This window comes from Prionailurus bengalensis, chromosome C1, assembly GCF_016509475.1.
Source record: "Prionailurus bengalensis isolate Pbe53 chromosome C1, Fcat_Pben_1.1_paternal_pri, whole genome shotgun sequence".
NCBI lineage: Eukaryota > Metazoa > Chordata > Mammalia > Carnivora > Felidae > Prionailurus > Prionailurus bengalensis.
Window position 1 is genome coordinate 216,409,159 of NC_057345.1, and position 18,407 is coordinate 216,427,565.

Consider the following 18,407-nt stretch of genomic DNA (forward strand, 5'->3'; position numbering starts at 1 on the left):
TCTCTTAGGTGTTCTTCTCTTCATTGTTGTTGTATTTATTTGCTGTTACGCTACCCGTGCTAATTCCACAAATAATACACCAGTATGACAGAACTTTTGGTCGTCCAATCAGGAATGTGGAGGGAGGGGTTGCACAGGGAAAACATGGCCACCAGAAGCCATGACTGACCCCGGTGGTCAGGGGAGAGGGAGCTAGTGAGCCGGGGACAGGCTCCCGGATGTGTCCACTACACGTTTATGTTGTGTCCGTTTTCCCCACATCCTGCCTTGGTGCTTCTCGTGCATTTAAAGTCACGGGTTTCTACAGATACTTATTTTCAACTTAGTTCCTGTAGAAGCAGAGGTAGCCCGGTAGAGCGACAGCACACGAGAGTGGCCGATTTCATGAATGGATTAGACGGGAGTCAAATGTTATTGCCCTACCCTGAAAAAGAAACCCAAAAAGCATTTTCATTTCAGAAAACCAAGTACAGCCCTCTTCTTTGTCCTTGATCTCATCGCTTTAGTGTCTTCTCTGGATAGTATGTGCAGGGGCATCTCACTTTTTCCATGGCTTCTGTACTCATTGTATGTGCGACAAAAAAGCGGCCCCTTTCTGCACCCCTCCTGATAGCCAGGCCCTTGACAATGTGGCTTTGCAGCTCTTCCCATCAAGAGGAGGATCTATTTCCCCACCCCTCAAGTCCTGGCTGGCCTGTGACCTGCTTTGGTGGCATGTGACAGAGTGGGTGGGTACCACTTCTGGGTCTAGGCGTCAGGAGGCCTTCCTGTTCCTGAAGCCCACTTACCTACTGTAAAAACAGCCTGGGTGAGCCCTACTGTGTGACAGACATGTGTCCCAATCACGCTAGCCTCTTCAGCCAATAGCTAGCCAACTGCCAGGTGCCTGTGGGAGGCTGTCCTAGACCAGCCAGCCCTCACCCAGCCCACCAGTGGACTGCAGATGTACGAGCAACTCCATGGCTAGAGATGGCCCAGAGCAACAGAACTACCCAGCTGACCCACAGATTTATGAACAACAGTAAATGGTTGTTTTCTGTCCTTAAGCTTTGAGGTGGTTTGTTACACAGCAATGGCTAACTGATACATTCAGTGCTGGCCCTAAACCCACGATCTTCCATGGGTTGGGTCTTTAGACTGTCAGAGGATGCAGGCATGCCCTACCCACTTCTATATCCACTTCTACATGGAGAGCTGTGCTTAGCTGCTTACAGCGGGCAGGCAGGTAGGGTCTGTGGAACGGAATGGGAGCCGTGTCATTTGGATGATCTTTGAAGGAAAAGAGCAGGCCCAGAGAAGAGTGGGAGAGGTAGCCACGAAAGCGAGGCATGTGATAACTGTCTTCTTGTGTCTCTTCCATATTGGTCAGTATGTCTCCAAAGGGCAGAGTGAGGAACAATGCAGGAATTTTATGGGGAAGAAGGGTTTAGCACCATGCCTGCGAAGCTCATTTTCCAACCATCTGGCTTCAATGAAGTAGAAATGGGCTGCAAAGGGCAAAAAGCATCCCACTATCAGAGACTGAGGAGCAGGCCTCTTGGCCGCATGGGCAAACTTTGGGAATTTTCACTAAGCCGTTGTGGACCTACATGGCTCTGAGTCTTGTTCTATTGCTCTGTAATGCATAGCAAGTTTCCAAAGGCCAATATTTCGTTGCTCAAACTTTTGATCTGGCCTGTTACAGCTACAACTGACGAGAAAATCTTGGGCTCCACTTTTGGTTCAGGAAATGGGGTACCTGCTCTCTTACCTGTCAGGGGGAACCCCCTGCCCCATCCTGTAAGCCACCCAGTCCTTGGGGAGGAAGAGTCCTCTTCCCAGGACCCCTCTGTCACCCATCCCACCCCAGCTGCCCTGACCACATCTTCCCACCCGGAGGTCCTATGACCACAGGGTGGAAGTGAAGAGGTCAATGAGAAGACATGACTGCCAGCTGACCTGTGAGCTGGACCTGGGAAATCGGAGGCTTCGTATCCCCTCTCCTGTCCTTGGAATGTGGGTTCTGCTTGCCTTTCCCACTCCCAGAGGATGATCCAAGGAGATCGTTTTGGGATACTGAGATGGTGTTGAGGCCACCTTGACAGTACAGGTGACTGAACCCGGTTAAGACCTCTGTATAAACTTGTAAGATGTGGTTGGCGGATGCAGAGATACACTTGTCCTGATGCTGCCTAAGATGAAACTCCTGTGTAAGTTCTCCTGCTTATGAAAACTGCCACCTGCCAACATAGAGTGGCTTCTTCAGTCTCTCCCCGCCCTCTGAGTACAGAGGCCAGTTTCAGATTTCACCCCGGAAGCTTCTGTGGAGCTTGCAAACCAACAGGGCATCCCTAGGGGATGTGGTAGTCGATAACGCCCGCTCCCGCTATGCCCCTTTCCCAAACAGGCCACCGTATTCCACCGCACATATGGATAAAAGAAACGTCTAATGACAACATAATGTGGCGTTTTAACACAGGGCCCTGCGCACTCCTTGAAGCCCTCAGTTGATCAAGACTCAGGAAGGCAGTTAGATCTCAGAGTTCCAAGGGTCTGCGACCTAACGGTGATGGTTCTAGTGAAACCCTCCCACCCTGCCAGGAGACCTCTTCCTCATCCACATTACGGCTGAGAAGCCAACCATCCCACTTCCTTGACGACCCACCTGCCCTTGTCCACATTACCTTTTATGTGTATTAGGCATCCTCTCCTTGTGGTGTATTTTTGTCCCAACCAGGAGGGGACTCCGAGGAAAGGTCAGTAGTTAAGTCCCAGAGTAGCTCTTCAACAGATTCCCAGGAGGGAAAGAGCTCAGGACGGTGAAGAGCCTGTGGAGTTTCAGGCTTGGGGAACTCTGGTCAGGGAGCGAATGGATCTGGGAGCATTCAGTCCTCCATTTTGACATCTGTGTTGTTGGTCAACCCTTGAGAAGCTGCTGATGTTACGAGAGCTCCTTGAGAGGAGCAACGTGGACGGCGGAGGTGGGTTTCTCATTAATCGTTAGTGTTCGGTGTGGAGAGAAGAGAGAGGAAGGGCCCTTCTTAACCAAGTTAGCCACTGCTGTGTCAGTGGCTTAAAACAACACCCGTCTATCATCGCACGGTTTCCGGGGATCCGGAGTCAGGGGGTCTCACAGGCTGCCTTCATGTTGGCGCAGACACATCCTTTCCAGAGCTTAGTTCTCTTCCAAGCTTATGGGGTTGGAGGACTGATGTCCTCAGCTTCTTGCCACAGGGTCCCTTCCACAGGCAGTTTAGGCCACGCCGTTAGCTTCAAGGCTAGCTCGAGACTCCCTCTCCCATCCCTAGGACACAGAGGCTGCTATGAGAGCACATGACCCTGGGAGTGGCTTCCTGTCACCTTGGCCTTGGTCTACTGGTTAGAACACGGGTCTAGCCAAGTCCCGGTTCTGCCCACACCGAAGGGGAGAGGGTTATGCAGGGTGTGACTCTTGGGGGAGCGGTGGTCTCTTGGGTTGTGTTGATACACCAACGATTTTATACAAATCTTGTCTCCGAAGAGCTTGTGGAGGAGATGACAGAAGCAGTGGTAGGCTCAAACGAGGACCCGGCAGAGGAAACGGAGGACCCGGAACCCCTGGAGCCTGACGATGACGGAGGTAAGAAAGTCGGCCCCACCCCTGCATTCCTGTCCCGTCCAGTCCTGGCCATTGACTCCTTGAGGGCGTGTCCCAGCCTAGGTCTCGGTTTCTCTGTCTGCACGAGGACAGAGAGGCCCCGCCCAATCGTGGCAAGAGCATGGCTTCCCCGGCGGCGTCGGGAGGGCCTGGGCGCGGGAGCACTTCCCGCGACAGCCACCTCAGCGCCACCCCTGCACCACCTTGTCTCAGGTACTTTCCAACAAGTCACAAACCTCCTCAACATCATGGACAGCGGGTCAGCAAAGACGGACGCTGCTGGGGGGGCAGGTCCTGACATGCGGAAGATGCTGGCCTCGGTGATAATCACGGAGAAGGCCACCACGGAGCCCTCCGCGGTGATCAACGCTCTCATCCGTTGCCTGCAGGTGCCCGAGGTAGGGCCCGCTGGCCCCCAGCCCCACCTCGGAGCCCAGCCACCCGTGGGTCAGCACACATTACTGACCATCGCAGGCACAGGGCTGGGTGCTGGGGCACAGACACGGGCAAGACCGTGAGGCTCTGACTCACAGGACCCATGGGAGCCTGGGTCTTTGGTAATTTTTAAAAAGCTGCCTTATTCTGACACGGTGGGTTGGGGAGCCCTTGTCCTAGGGCTCACGAACGTAGTCACAAAGATGTTGAAGGAGTGAAGCAGGTAGACCTGGGGCACCCAAGACGTAGCAGAACCGGGTGCAAAGTGCTGGGCCAGCCCGGAGACTGCTTAGCCGGGGTCAAGAGTGGGGTGGAAGGCATAGGAGGGAGTGATGGGGGGTGTGACGGGAAATCGCGGTGGGCAAGACAGGGCAGAGTTTGGGGCAGAGCATCAGGGTCCCCTGGAGAGCTCGTTAAGACCCAGATTGTTGGGCCCCGTGCTGAGAGTTACTGATTCAGTAGGTCTGTGGGGCTTGCCTGAGAATCAGCATTTCTAACACCTTCCCAGGTGATGCTGAGGCTGCTGGTCTGGAGACCACCCGTTGAGAACTGCTGGAGTGTAGACTGTCCTGTAGCCTTTGGGGCTGGGAAGTGCGGGAGATCTTTGTAGGAATTCTTTAGAGAAAGCTTGATTTTGTTGAAAGATGGGTGGCAGCTGTGAGGAGCAAAGATAGGCAAAGGGTTTTGTAACAGACTTTTAAAATGTGGGTTTATTAGGAGGTGCGGGGAGAGGGGGAGGGGACAGGCCATATCATGCAGGGCCACATGAGCAAGCACCAGGGATGGCCAGGAAACAGAGGGAGCGAGGAGGGAACGGGGGCAAGAGTCTATATTGTGGTCTCTGGTGGGTGGAGGGGGGAGGGGACAGGCGGGGTGAGCAGGCTGAAGATGGGCTAGTGTGAACAATTTCAGCAGGCTCTGGGTATCGGGGCTGTCCCTGGTTGTCTGGCATGTGGCCCTGGGGTCATTAGGGGCAGGTGGATAGTGGCTCCCAGTGGGAGAGCAGGTGGATGGTACCGGCTTTGGACTGGCTGGTTTGCATTTGAAAAGCATGCTCCCTGGGGAGCTGTTTGCTCTTGATAGTAACTGGCTAAGCCTGGGAGGGGTGGGCTCTCCAGGGTCATCGAGGCCCCGAGGTGTCGGGGAAATATAAAACATTTGAGAGCATGATTAACACCCAGGCCATAATTGATGGGGTTTTGGGGTGATGGGGGGGTTCAGAGCCGATGGTCAAGAAAGAATTCTTTAAGACGTCTTTGGTGCAGAAAGGTGATTTTATTAAAGCATGGGGACAGGACCTGTGGGCAGAAAGAGCTGCGTTGGGTTGTGACAGATAACTCATTATATACCTCAGGTTGGGAGGGGGTTAGGGACAGCGTAAGTCTCTAAGGAATTTTGAAGCAAGGTTTCCAGGTCCTTGAGGGGCTGGCTGCTGTTAGAAAAACTGTTGAGTAAAACCTCAGTCATGAGACCCTTCAGATGTATATCAGGGGGCCATAGGCTTGGAGTATGATTGCCTGCATGTATCTTGGGGAGTTGAGATAAAGGAATTTTTATATGTTAAAGCAGACTTACAGGATCCTGGGGTGGGGGGCGGGTCAGGATAACGTGAAGCCAAGATTCCCTTTTACCCTTAACAAAGTGTCATCATCGAGGCAGCCGGGCTTCTAGAGGGAGGTCACTCTGTCTGTTTCAAGGACTCGTCACTGGACTCGTCACCCACATCTCGATGAGGGTGATATGAGGGCTCCAGGAAACGGAGCCTATAGGTTTCTGGAGATTAGGTTCTGGATAAGATTGCCTTTTTCTTGCCGTTACTAAGTCATCCGTAAACTGAAGGAGACTCCCGTCCTACGTGACCTCGATCTCCATCAGTCAACCATTTGCTTTCTTTCCTTTCCCCTCTTCTTGGGCAGCCAGGAGTGTCTGGGGAATATCACACGTATCCCACCTGGCAGGGGTGGGGGGAGGGTGCTGTCAGCCTGTACTTTGTCCTCAGCTCGCCCCATGCGCCCTCGTCAATAATCAGTGGCAATACATAGACACTAAACACGTAGGCACATTCGAAATTAACCTGTTTCGGAGATTTCCGTTCTTCATTGAATAGTGAAGGAGCCAGCAGAATGTCAAAATCTGTTAAACCAGACAAAAGTCGTTGACATTGCCAGGAACAGCAATGATTTTTGTTGCTAGGGAGGAAGCATTTGCATTTGTATCAGTTTCCTAGGACTGAGCTTCTGTCCCCAGATAACGTAGCCTAGACAATCACGGGGGGTCAAGGGTGCACCCCGCTTGAGGCCCCATAATCTTTGAGCGGCCGCAGACAGCCCCAAGACCTCCTCTGGTGCCTGTCTTTCGGTCAGTTTCCAAGTCTTTGACAGTTTTTGCCTTGCGACCATAAATATTCTCCAGAGATGCCTCTTGATCACAGAGGAGGCTGGTCTTATTAAAATTTACCTGGCTGTTTACACAGGTCCTGCAGGAGTGTTAATGAAGCCTACAGGTGTCCTTGAGGTCTCTTTGAAAATCTAGAGCATGCATCCTCCACGGGGGTGATACTGTTCCCCCCACCCCCGGGTAAAATGGATTCTCTGAAGAAAACCTTACTTTTTTATGTATCAAGTACAGAGATGCACATAAACAGATATGTCGTATACTCGGGGAATTAAGGCTTCATGGGTAGGGGTGCAATCAGGAAAAAATGTCTAAGAAGGCTCTTTAGGGAACAATCTAAAAAAAAAGACCGAGGGACACTGGTCCAGGGCCAGGCAGTACCGAACGGCCAAGGCCCCCCAGTTTTCTTATTTCCAGGGATTTTCATGAGGAATCTCTGGTTGGAGTTTGGAAGCCTCGGTTATTCGCTAGGGCGACACCAGGCAAACAAGGCCACGACTCTCTGGAGCAGATTTCACTAGGTGAACATATAAGTTTGAGTGAATTTCTTCCTTCTTGAGGTGCCTTTTCCAAGGCCTCTGGGGCTGCTGGGAAGTGGCGCCCTCCCAACAGAGAGGAGGCCCCTTTCCAAGGGCTTTGCGGGCCATGGCCCCCATGTCAACGGCCCACACTCATTCTGTAAGAGCAGCTGGTCAAGCCTGATTCAATAAGGGTTATTTTAATCGCCAGTCTCCAGGTGTGGTCTGGGAATACAGTCTCTTTGTCCAATTCTACCTTAAACGGGATCATTTAAGATGGCGATAAGGCTATCTGGGAATCAAAAGGGAGTGAGAGGCACATTTCCTGGTATCGACTGGTCCCCCACCAGGGCGGACTGCGTTCTTGGGCTTTCAAGTGGGCCAGTGACAAGTGTGTGGAGAATCTGGGGCGCTGACCATGTGACTCTTGTCTTGCTGACTCTGCCGGACTGAGAACAGGGAAGAGAGAACAGATTTGCGGGCCACACCGCCAGGGCCAGTTGGATGAGTCGGATGCGGGGAGGGCGGAGAAAGGTGTCCGGGGTGGAACCCGGTAGGGCCTGCCTCTTGGGCGGCTTGAGGACAACCCCCAGGTGGGGTATGACTCATTCTGGAACCAGTTGCAATGCGTGTGGGGTTCCCCACCCCCTCCGCCACCGAGCGGTTCTCAAACACCAGCGGGGCGTCCCCCAGTTCAGCTCAGTTCTGACCTACCCACCTGGAGACAGCATCGGATCCCATAGGCTAAGGGCTCAGTCCCACAAAGCTGCCCCCGCCCCCGCTTGTCCCCCCCCCCCCCCCCGTGCCTCTGACTGACTGGCTGTCGAACTCCCTCCCTGGGTTTGATTGATTTGCTAGAGTGGGTCACACAACTCAGAGGAACAGACCGCTCGCTGGATTACTAGTCTATTATAAAAGGATCAAACTCAGGAATGGCCAGATGGAGGAGATGCAGAGGGGAAGCCACGGGGAACGGGTGCGGAGGTTCTGTGCTTTCTTGGGGTGCACCGCTCTCCCAGAATCCCCACGTGTTTGCCAGCCCGGAAGCTCGCTGAGCCCTGATCTGCGATCTACGGAGGCCTCATTACAGAGGCACCGCCGATTGAATCATTGGCTATGGTCAATGCATTCGGATTCCGGCCCCTCCCCCACTCCAAGACTGAAAGTTACGACCCTCTAATGAAAGGGATGGTTCTCCTGGCAGCCAGCCCCCATCCTTGGGTGCTTTCCGAGTCACCTCATTAAGGTAACAAAAGACTCTTTCAGGGCTCTCATCACTTAGGAAACTCCCAAGGGTTTTAGGAGCTCTGTGCCAGAAACCAGAAAGGGGACAAAGATCAAATACACGTATCTAGCGAATCACGGGTATATGGGAGGAGGGCCAGTGGAGGGAGAAGATGGTGGGCTGTGTTGGGGGCAGGGCTGGGTCCATCCCAGGCGCCACAACCTAGTCCAGGATCTTCCCGCCCGCCCGTAATCGTTTCCCAGATTTCCACCCAGCGCAAAGTCAACATTTACAACATCCTCCAGGAGATCATCCAGCAGGAGGGGGAGCTAGAGGATCAGGGCGTCCAGAGGCTGGTCGCCATCGCCTCCAAGGAGATGAGGGAGAGCCTGGAGGTAGTGAAGCCCTGGGTCCATCGGTGCCCTGCCCCCCTCCCCTGCCAGCCCAGGGGCTGAGATGTTGGTGGCCTGGGGTGGATGCAGGATTTAGTTCTGCACGGAGAACATCATGTGCAAAGGCCCTGAGGCAGGGAGAGGCTTGGCTTCTCTGGTCCAGTGACCTGTGGGGAGGGGGACAAGAAGAGGTGGAGCCTGAGCTGGAGCAGGTGTGGGGCAGGAGGGTTTTCATGGCAGCCCAGCGGGTGGTGGAGACACACGTCCCTCCCCCGTCCCCTGCAGGTGGAGGGCTACGTGAAGGCAGAGGTGGCCAGCGACACCCTGGTGGCTTTGTCCCGCAACCACTTCAACTTGGTCATGTATGAGCTGCAGCACCACCTCAAGCCTCTCAACCTCACGGACGAATTCGTCATCGTCACCTTGGCGAAACTGGCCAATGGCAACGGTAGGCGCACGCGGGTCCTCAGCCCGGGATGGCGGCGGGGGGGGGGGGGGGGGCGGGTCTGGCCCTGCAGGCCGGCCTGGCGCTCCCTCCTGGTCACTGCCTGTGTCTTCTCTGACCAGCCCCATTTCTCTCTTTTCTAGTTTTTAAATTTATATTAAGTTTTTCTTTTGAGTCCAGCGTAATATCAGTTTCAGGAATGTCATCCAGTCACCTGACGATTCTATACATCGCCCAGTGCTCATCCCGACACAAGCTCTCCTTCACCCCTGTCTCCCGCTTCAACCATCCCCCCGCTTACCTTACCTTCCTCTGGCATTCCTTCTTTCCGTTTCCACGTCTCCCTTAGCTGTCAAGATTCCGTGTTCCTGCCTCTCATTTCTGTCTCTTCATTCCTCTGCTTTCTCCAGACCGCTCTCCCTCTCGGGCCCCGTTCTCTTGTGTTCTCATCTCTTTTCCTTCTTATCCCCTCCCCTCCCCCCCCCCCCCCCCATTCCACAAGCAGGTGCTGAGCTCCCGCTGCACAGTGGCAGTGAGTACAATGCGCTCGGTCCCGCCTCCATAAAGGATGGTAAACAAGTAAACAAGAAAATCAGCCATCATCATATGAGATGACATGTGGTGTGACGAGAACAGCCTGGTGGCTGTTTGAGATCAGGAGGGAGGGGACCTCACCTCTGTGAGGGGCCCTCACTGGGGTAGCGACATTTCAGTTGTGACCCGAAAGGACGAGACGATGGTGAAGAACCAGATGCGGGAGGGCGTTCTGCACGGAGAACATCATGTGCAAAGGCCCTGAGGCAGGGAAAGGCTCGGCTTCTCTGAAGGACTGAGAGGTCACTGTGGCTGTCGTTAGGGTGAGGGCAGATGGTGGAAAGTGGGGTTGGAGAGGCTGGCAGGGCCTGGTGGGTATGGTAGAGTCTGGACCTCACTTGAGAGCCCCGGAAAGCTGTAGGGTTGCCTTGTGACACGCAGGTTCCAGGAAGAACATTCTAGCTGTTGTGTGGGTGGAGAAGGGATGAGAGGTGTGTACGTGAGAGGCGATGGTGGCTCAGGCTGGGGCCAGGCTGGTGAGGGGTGCGCAGACGGGAGAGATGAATGAGGCTCCGACTGATGGGACTTGCTGATGAGTTCTGTGCTGGAGGTGAAGGAAAAAAAAGAGGAGCCAAGGAAGACTCCCAGCTTCAGGCGTGAGCAGCTGGCTGCCGGGCAGGTGCACTGAGTTCACATTCCTGTGGGACTTTCGGGGGGCGGGGTCAGGTGGCCAGCTGATGGGTGGATGCGGAGTCGAGTCCGAGGGCAGGTGTGGGGGGCCTTCCTCCCAGGGTCTTGGCGTGTGGGTGGTGCTCAAAGCCGTCCACGCCCACAGCTGCAGACAGAGGAGAGGAGGCGGGCAGAACCCAGCTGGGAGAAACCCGACGTCAGAAAGAGAGTTGGCAGGGAGACGGGGACAGGGTGGCAGTGGTGTGGAAGCTGTGAGAAGGGCGGTGGCTCAGGAAGGGCCCGGGGGCCAGCGTGTCCTGTTTTGCAGGGGCTCTGGTCAGATGGGGCCGGGTGGGTGGAGAGAGTGGGGCGGGGGGCAGGGGACTAGCTGCTCTGAGACGGCCGCTGGAGGGGCCGGGCTTGGAGGGGAGGGTGGCTCTGTCACCTGTTCCCTTTCCCCCAACAACGCCTCTTCTCTGCCCCCAGCGTCCCTCGGTTTCCTTCCTTTCTCTGCCCGCCTGTTGCCTTCTTCTGGTTTCTCTTTCTTGCTGCCTGTCTCCCTGTGTCTTTGTTCATCCAAGGACCTTGGTGGGACACGTAAAGAGCCAGGCATCTATCCAGGAGCCAGGCTCAGTCTCCCCTCCCTGACTTTCTGCTCTGCCAGCTCCTCCCTATGGTTCTGTCTCCCCCTCCTCCTCCCCCTCCTCCTCTTCCTCCTCCTTCTGTCTCCCTGTCCCCGGTCTCCTTCCTTTCCTGCTTCCTCCCCCTTCGCTTGTTTCCGGTTTGTTCCTTTCACCTCCCACTGACTTCCACACTTTATCCTGTGGCCTCAGCCACACGCTGGGCCCCGTGGAGGCAGGAGGTGGCAGGAAGCGGGCTTGTCCTCTGGCCTGTCCCTGCTGACCCGCCCCCAACTCCCTGCCACCTCTCGTCCCCCTGCACAGTGTTTGAATTCATGCCATACATGGGCATCACCCTGGCCACCATATTCACGATGCTGAGACTCACCAATGAAGCCAAGATGTGCCAGGTGATCTGCAGTGGTACGTGCCTGGTGGGGCCCGCTGGTGGGGCCCGGCCAGGGGGCTGGACGAGGGCCCTGGGCAAGCAGGTGGAGGGGTTTGCTGAACAGGAGGTAGGTTGTTCACTTATTCCCGAGCATTTGTCCAATCTCCTGCTTCGTGTGGCCCCGATCGGCTCTCGGCGGGGCACAGGCAGTGGAACTGTGGCCGGTGCTTTCAAGGGAACACGGCTTAGCGGGAGGAAGTTGTCTCTGTGACTCGGTTTACCCGGCTCTGTTTCGAGCGTTTCAGGAGGACGACGGGATTTCACAGGAGAGGGAACCAGGGAACATGGCTCTATGTTGGGCCCGACCAGGGCTGGTCTCGGATGCTCTTTATGGTCTGATCTCCTTGCCCCAGGTTTTGATTTCTTAAGTGTTTCGGGGGGTCCCAAATCCCTGATCCCTGAGAAGAATAAGACAAAATGTGCTCACTGCCCTCTGTGGGACAATCCTCGGGCTGTGAGTAAGGAGCCATATCCTACCCTTGACCCCTGTATGTGAATCTCAAGGACTGGGGTCTGGACACACCCGTGGGCTTAACAGCCCCCCTCCCACACGGGTAGAAAGCTGATAAAAATTGGAAGGCAGAGAGCACGGGCTGAAGAGAGGCATTTTCTAGGCTGTCTGAGGCCATCTCGCTCACCTGCTGGTTACAGAAGTGTGCCAACGCTTCTGGAGGGAGGTGGCCCGGGGAGACCTCGTCCGGCTGCTGCCCCTCGGGGCTCACTGCCCCCACCCTGCTCTGTAGCCATGGAGACCTTCTGTGAGACGGTCCAGTTTTACCTGCGGCATCTGGAGGACAGTGTGTATCCTGTGATGACGGAAGATCAGTTTGCCATGAAGCTGTTCCCGATGTATCGCTATTTCGTGACTGTGTGGCTAAGGAACCACAACCCTGAGGTGAGAAGCACCCTTCTCAAGGGGGTCCTGTGGTCTCCCCCAGGTCATGGCTTCCCAGCCTGTGTGGCTAAGGAGGGCTGAGAGACCACTGGGTCCAGCCTCGTTCTCAGAACCCGGAGAGACGGTGACCTGATCAATGGAGGAGCTGACCTGCCTGGGCCCTGGGGCCCCGGGGGGCCTGGCTTGAGAAAGACCCCAGGAGTTGCTGGAGGAGGGTCCCTGTTACGGTGCGTTTTACCTAGAGGAGCTGTGCCGTAGGACCGTTTTACAAATGAGGAAACTCAGGCGCTCAGACAGGTTCTCCCGAGTGACAGAGCCGGGACTTGCAGGGACAGTCCGGCCTCGTCGCCTGCCTGTGGGGTCTCGGGCGGGGCCCCGCCTGCTCCCAAGGCCCTCTCTGTCACGTGCCCTGGACTCTCTGGATGGGGTGACCTCACTGGGCCTCGCTGGGGCTCCCGGGCTCCTGTGGTAGGTGAAGCTGGGGGTCATCAAGTCCCTGAAGCCCATGCTGACCCTCCTCCTGCCCAACGACGACCTTCGGAATCAGTTGTACGACTACATCCCCCTGCTGCTGGCGGAATACCGGGGCGGCCTGGAGGCCCTGTTCATCACGCAGGTGAGAGGCTGCAGGCTTGGCTCCTCTGGGTCCCGCGTCGGGAGGGGGAGTGTCACCTGAGTAGAAGCTGGGGCTCCACACTCACTGGATTTTTGAGAAACACTGCTGTTCCAGGTGGAAGGGATGAGATCCCAAAGGGTCTTGGAGGCTGCGGTGAGGTTGTGTGTTAGTTTCCTGGGGCTGCCGTAAGAGAACCACAGGGCGGGAGGCTCCAAGTAACAGAAATGTAGCCTCACGGTTCCAGGGGCGCACCTTCTGAAGGCCCTGGAGAGGAATCCTTTGGTTGCCTCTTCCGGCTGCCGGTGGCCCCTCGCGTTGCTTGGCTGGTGGCTGCAGCCTTCCGTCGTCCCCCTCTCTTCACGTGGTCTCTTCTCCGTGTCCTCCCCTCTTCTTATAAGGACGCTAGTTGTTGGACTTCAGACCCATCTTAAATCCAGGATGGTTCATTTCATCTGAGGCCCTTACCTCATGACATCTGGAAAGCTTATTTTGTTTTTTCTTTTAATTTTGTTAATGTTTATTTTTGGGAGACAGAGACAGAGCACGAGCGGGGGACAGACAGAGAGAGAGAGAGGGAGACACAGAATCTGAAGCAGGCTCCGGGCTCCCAGCTGTCGGCACAGAGCCCAACACGGGGCTCGAACTCACAAACCGTGAGATCATGACCTGAGCCGAAGTTGGACCCTTGACCGCCTGAGCCACCCAGGTGCCCCTGGAAAGCCTCATGTTCAAATAAAGTCACATTCTGAGGCTCCAGGTGCACATGAATTTTCAGGAGACCCTTTAACCCACGATAGCCCGTAACCTGTGTGGGATGGAGCCTCGGCAGGGTTCTGAGTGAAGGTGTGACCTGGGCTGTGTCACTCACTTACAGCAGAGGCGTGGTCCTCAGCTACAAAAGCAAAGAGCAGAAATTAATACGATAGATTTAGGGGGCCGCCCTTCGATCACTCTGGCTAAAGAATGAGATTCGCTGCCAGGTGGATAGGGGAGAAAGGGGAAGAGGGCCTTGAATGCCATGCTCAGTGGCTTAGCACAGCACTTTCCAAGCATCACTGTGCCTGGGAATAGCTTGGGGGCTTGTTGACAATGCAGGATCCGATTCATCAGGTCTGGAGAAGAGCCTGAGAGACTGCATTTCTTTCCTTTTCTTTTTTCTTTTTTCTTTTTATGAAATTTATTGTCGAATTGGTTTCCATACAACACCCAGTGCTCATCCCAACAGGTGCCCTCCTCAATACCCATCACCCGCCCCCCATCAACCCTCAGTTTGTTCTCAGTATTTAAGAGTTTCTTATGGTTTGCCTCCTTCCCCCTCTGTAACTTTTTTTCGCCCTTCCCCTCCCCCATGATCTTCTGTTAAGTTTCTCAGGATCCACATAAGAGTGAAACCATATGGTATCTGTCTTTCTCTGTATGGCTTATTTCACTTAGCATCATACTCTCCAGTTCTATCCACGTTGCTACAAAAGGCCATATTTCATTCTTTCTCATTGCCACGTAGTATTCCATTGTGTATATAAACCACAACTTCTTTATCCATTCAGCAGTTGATGGACTTTTAGGCTCTTTCCATAATTTGGCTATTGTTGAGAGTGCTGCTATAGACATTGGGGTACAGGTGCCCCTATGCATCAGCACTCCTGTATCCCTTGGGGAAATTCCTAGCAGTGCTACTGCTGGGTCATGGGGTAGGTCTATGTTTAATTTTTTGAGGAACCTCCACACTGTTTTCCGGAGCGGCTGCACCAGTTTGCAATCCCACCAATGGTACAAGAGGGTCCCCGTTTCTCCACATCCTCTGCGTTTCCCGCCAGCTCCCAGGGGGGATGTTGATACCGCCGGTTGATGGGCCCCTCTGAGCCACAAGAGTCCAGAGTTCACTGACCCTGAATCATCGGCCCGTTCATTGCAGGTCTTGAGGCAGATCCTGGAAACGTCCGTCACCACCAACACCCCCGTCCCCCAAATGCAACTACACACCATTTTCACGGAACTGCACGTCCAGGTGAGGCCGCGAGCTTGGCGGGGCACCAGCATTCTCGGGGTGCTGCCGTGGGGAGTGGGCGGTGGCAGGTGGCGCGGCTGTGGAGCCCCCATCTCGTTCATCCGGCTCCCGTATCCGCCGGGGGCTGGGAGCCGTTGGTTGCCCACGCAGCTCTGCCACGGCCAGGCCGCCCCCGTGCTTGCATCCCGTCTCTGCTTGTCGTCTCACCACCCTCCCTGCACGCCCCCTCCCCAGGTGTGTTCCAAGGCTCCTGCCCAGCAGCAGTACAGCAGCCAAAACCTGGCGGAGATCGTACACTGCTTCATAGCCCTCGGTGAGGCTCCCCCAGGTCCCCTATGAGCCTGGCGGAGGGTGGGGAGTCCCTGCCCCCCCCCCCGGGAGTCCCCGCCCCCCAGGGCTGCCTCCTCTGGCTCCATCTGTCTGGCCCAGGGGGCGTATGACTAAGGCAACCTTCCCCCCTGCAGCCCGGTCCTACCCCAAGGAGCTGATGAAATTCTTCCTCGGTCAGATGGAGATGAGCCAAGAGGCCATCCGCGTGGGGACATTGACCCTGATTAGGGCGATAGTGAGCGCAGCTGGTGAGCAGGACCAGGAGGCGGGGCGGGAGTCAGGGGAAGCGGGTCTCACACATATCTGGAACTCGGTCATTTCCTCTTTTGTTGACATCGCTGGCTGGGCCAAGGGGTCATGGCTGTCTGTTGCCTCGCATTTTCTGTGCTTGAACCTAACCAGCACTGTGACCCCCCCGACCCCCAGCTGTGTCCGCAAACCCTGAATCCCGGCTTCCACCTGAGTCTGAATTTCCAACTTTTTTTTTTTAACGTTTATTCATTTCTTGATAGAGAGACAGAGCGTGAGTGGGGGAGGAGCAGAGAGAAGCAGGCTCCGGGCTCCGAGCTGTCAGCACAGCACAGAGCCCGACACGGGGCTCGAACTCACGGACTGTGAGATCATGACCTGAGCCGAAGTCGGACGCTTAACCAACCGACTGAGCCACCCAGGCACCCCTCCAACTTTTAATCTGAATCTTAGAACTACCCCCCCCCCAAACTAAATCAAAGGCTCTATGTAAGGCCTAGTTATATCATGTAGGCATAGCCCTAAAGCCCCACTGTCCCAATGCCCAATCATAGTTGAAACTCCTGATTCTGAATCCCTAAGCCCAAACTAGAACCCTGGCCCTGTTATCAGAAGGGAAATATTCTCCCCAGCTGAGGCAGCAGCTCAGACAGTGCCTCTGTGTGAACTGGGACAAGACATCCCTTGCTGGGAGCATGTGGCCTGGCAGGTTCATGATTTGGTGAGGAGAGCATGGCCACTCCCGTTCAGTCCTTCAGCTGAGTGCCCTGTGCAGTGCACAGACTGGGCAACTTTATATGAAGGACGTTCTGCTGATAGTGAACCTTTCTCTTAAAAAAAAAAATGCAGATTTATCTGATGGACAGAGATAATAATGACTAGAGTTGGCCTCACCATTTTTCTGTAAAAGGCCTGATAGTAAAAGTACTTTCGGCTTTATAGGCCATATGGTCTCTGTGACAGTTACTCAGCTGTGTAAAAGCCGTCATAAACTGCACAGTGGAGCTATGTTCCAATAAAACTTTATTTACACAAATGGGCTTTGCTCTGGATTTAGCCTGCGGGTTATACTTTGCTAATCCCTGTGCTAGAAAAAAAAAAAAAAGAAACTAGCTTCTTGTGTAAGTTGATAAAGCATTCTGGATGTTCAGTTGGATAGGGACCAAAACTTGGGCTCAACAGTCCAGCTTCTTGACAATTGTCTGAAGGATATAATTGCCCGAAGGTAACTGGACAATGACGTTCATTACCACATCATGCATACAAGCAAAACGTTAGAAACAACCTAAATGTTTTTCTATAGGGAATTTCTGGAATGAAGAATAGTATATACACATAGTGGAATATTACTCAACCTTAAAGGATATAGTCACTCTGTATTTTTTCATGGGAAAGAAGCCCTCTCTGTATTGAGGGTGATAGTATGGTGTGGGGGGTAGGGTGTTACATAGTCTTGATTACTTGCAAGAAATCTATATGCTTAGTTTTGCCTGAGTGAGTGTGGAAGGACACAAACTGTTGCGTGGTTACCTTTTATTTTAATTTTGCAATGAACACACGTTATTTTTAAAATCAGAAAAAAAGTTTCTATCTTGCAGATAAAAACTCAAAATTGGAACCTGCTCTCTTAGTGCTTGGTTGCCTGCTACTTTTCCACCAGCGTTGACTTGTAGTAACATGTAGCCTTGAGTGTAGTGTGAGCCCGAGCACCCGACTGCAATTCTGTCCACACTGGACCTCTCCGGAATCTTCTCTCGGCTCTCTCTTACCTCTCTCTCTCTCTCTCTCTCTCTCTTTTGTTTAAGTTGATTTATTTATTTTGGCAGGGGGAGGGGCAGAGAGAGAGGGAGAGAGAGAATCCCAAGCGGGCTCCATGGTGTTCGCACAGAGCTCACTGCGGGGCTTGATCCCACGACAGCGAGATCACGGCCTGAGACGATGTGAAGAGTCAGATGCTTAACCAACTGAGGCACCCAGGCGCCCCTCTGTCTTACCTCTGTCAATCTTCCTTCTCTCCCAATCGGCTGTCCGCAATTCTATGACTAACAAACGCTTCCAAAGCACTTCTTGTGTGCCAAGCGCTGTCATTACTGCTCACAGAAGCTCTGTGAGAGAGGTACTGTTGTTATCCCCATTTTAAAGGTAGGGAAACTGAAGCACAGGGGACTGAGGAATTCACCTGCGGTCACATAGCTACGTTGTGGCAGACACAGGGTCTGAACCCAGGCAGCCTGGTACCAGAGCCCGGGCTCTGCCCTGCTGTGCTTAACGGTCTATGCGTGCCCACCGTGTGCCCAGCCCACCATGTGCCCACCTGAAGGTGCTAAAGTGACAGTAGGTGGGGCTCTCACCTCAAGGAGGGTCCGGCTGGGTTCCATGAGAATCACAAAGCAGAGGCCAAGCTGTGAGGCATAAAAGCCATGCTCTCCCCTGGCACCGGGTGGGGTGGGACAGGGAGGTGGCCAGCGAGGCCTCTGAGGGAGGCGGCCCCGAGCCGCGGTGGGAGTCGGAGGCTCTCAGGAGGCGTGACGTGGACGAGCCAGCTGATGCCTGGCTCCTGGTAGAAGGTGGGGGGCAGGCCTGCTGCTCTGGGGGTCTCGCTGGGAGTCCTGGGCATCTCCTCAGAGCCCAGCTCTGAGGCCGGTGGCCCTCCAGGCTGGTGTTCCTCTTTCAGAGCCCAGAATGAATGTCAGGACCATCTACCTGGCCATCCGGGTGGTCAAGACCACCCTCTCTGACACCCGCTTCAAGGTAACGGGGGCAGACACCCGGAAGGGGATGGGGCTCGGGGCACTCTGAGGGGGCGGCGGAGGGAAGTCCGGTGGGCGGCCTTCACTCCTCTCCAGCTCTGTGGGGAGGGCGGCCTGCTGGAGGCCCTTTGATGGAAAACCTAGCTTCCTGGCCAGCACTGAGTAGGGCTGGAGGAGTGTGAGGCCCACGGGAGCAGGACCACAGCTCTCCTCAAGGACCTGGAGTTGCCCGATGAAGGGGCCCAGCCAGCACCCTGGACAGA

At 54.7% G+C, this 18,407-nt stretch overlaps 1 protein-coding gene and 1 long non-coding RNA gene across 3 annotated transcripts in view; one reads left to right on the top strand and one right to left on the bottom strand.

The window, feature by feature from the left end:
* Positions 1 to 1,919: 1,919 nt before the first annotated feature.
* MROH2A (maestro heat like repeat family member 2A) overlaps positions 1,920 to 18,407 on the top strand; it is a 45,540-nt gene continuing 29,052 nt past the window's right edge. The window contains exons 1-12 of the mRNA XM_043578219.1: positions 1,920 to 2,960; positions 3,500 to 3,598; positions 3,830 to 4,014; positions 8,452 to 8,583; positions 8,866 to 9,028; positions 11,173 to 11,271; positions 12,040 to 12,191; positions 12,664 to 12,807; positions 14,723 to 14,815; positions 15,050 to 15,128; positions 15,280 to 15,393; positions 18,069 to 18,145. Of these exons, the coding sequence (XP_043434154.1) occupies positions 2,918 to 2,960; positions 3,500 to 3,598; positions 3,830 to 4,014; positions 8,452 to 8,583; positions 8,866 to 9,028; positions 11,173 to 11,271; positions 12,040 to 12,191; positions 12,664 to 12,807; positions 14,723 to 14,815; positions 15,050 to 15,128; positions 15,280 to 15,393; positions 18,069 to 18,145 (1,380 nt within the window). The 5' untranslated portion in view covers positions 1,920 to 2,917. The remainder of the gene's footprint in view (positions 2,961 to 3,499; positions 3,599 to 3,829; positions 4,015 to 8,451; positions 8,584 to 8,865; positions 9,029 to 11,172; positions 11,272 to 12,039; positions 12,192 to 12,663; positions 12,808 to 14,722; positions 14,816 to 15,049; positions 15,129 to 15,279; positions 15,394 to 18,068; positions 18,146 to 18,407) is intronic.
* LOC122481938 lies at positions 7,853 to 12,044 on the bottom strand. Of its 2 annotated transcripts, XR_006296960.1 has the most exons (5): positions 11,935 to 12,044; positions 11,237 to 11,694; positions 10,674 to 10,812; positions 9,701 to 10,163; positions 7,853 to 8,747 (listed from the first exon to the last, which is right to left on the bottom strand). It is a non-coding gene; the product is annotated as an uncharacterized LOC122481938 (long non-coding RNA). The 2 variants fall into 2 exon arrangements; XR_006296961.1 differs by lacking the exon at positions 10,674 to 10,812.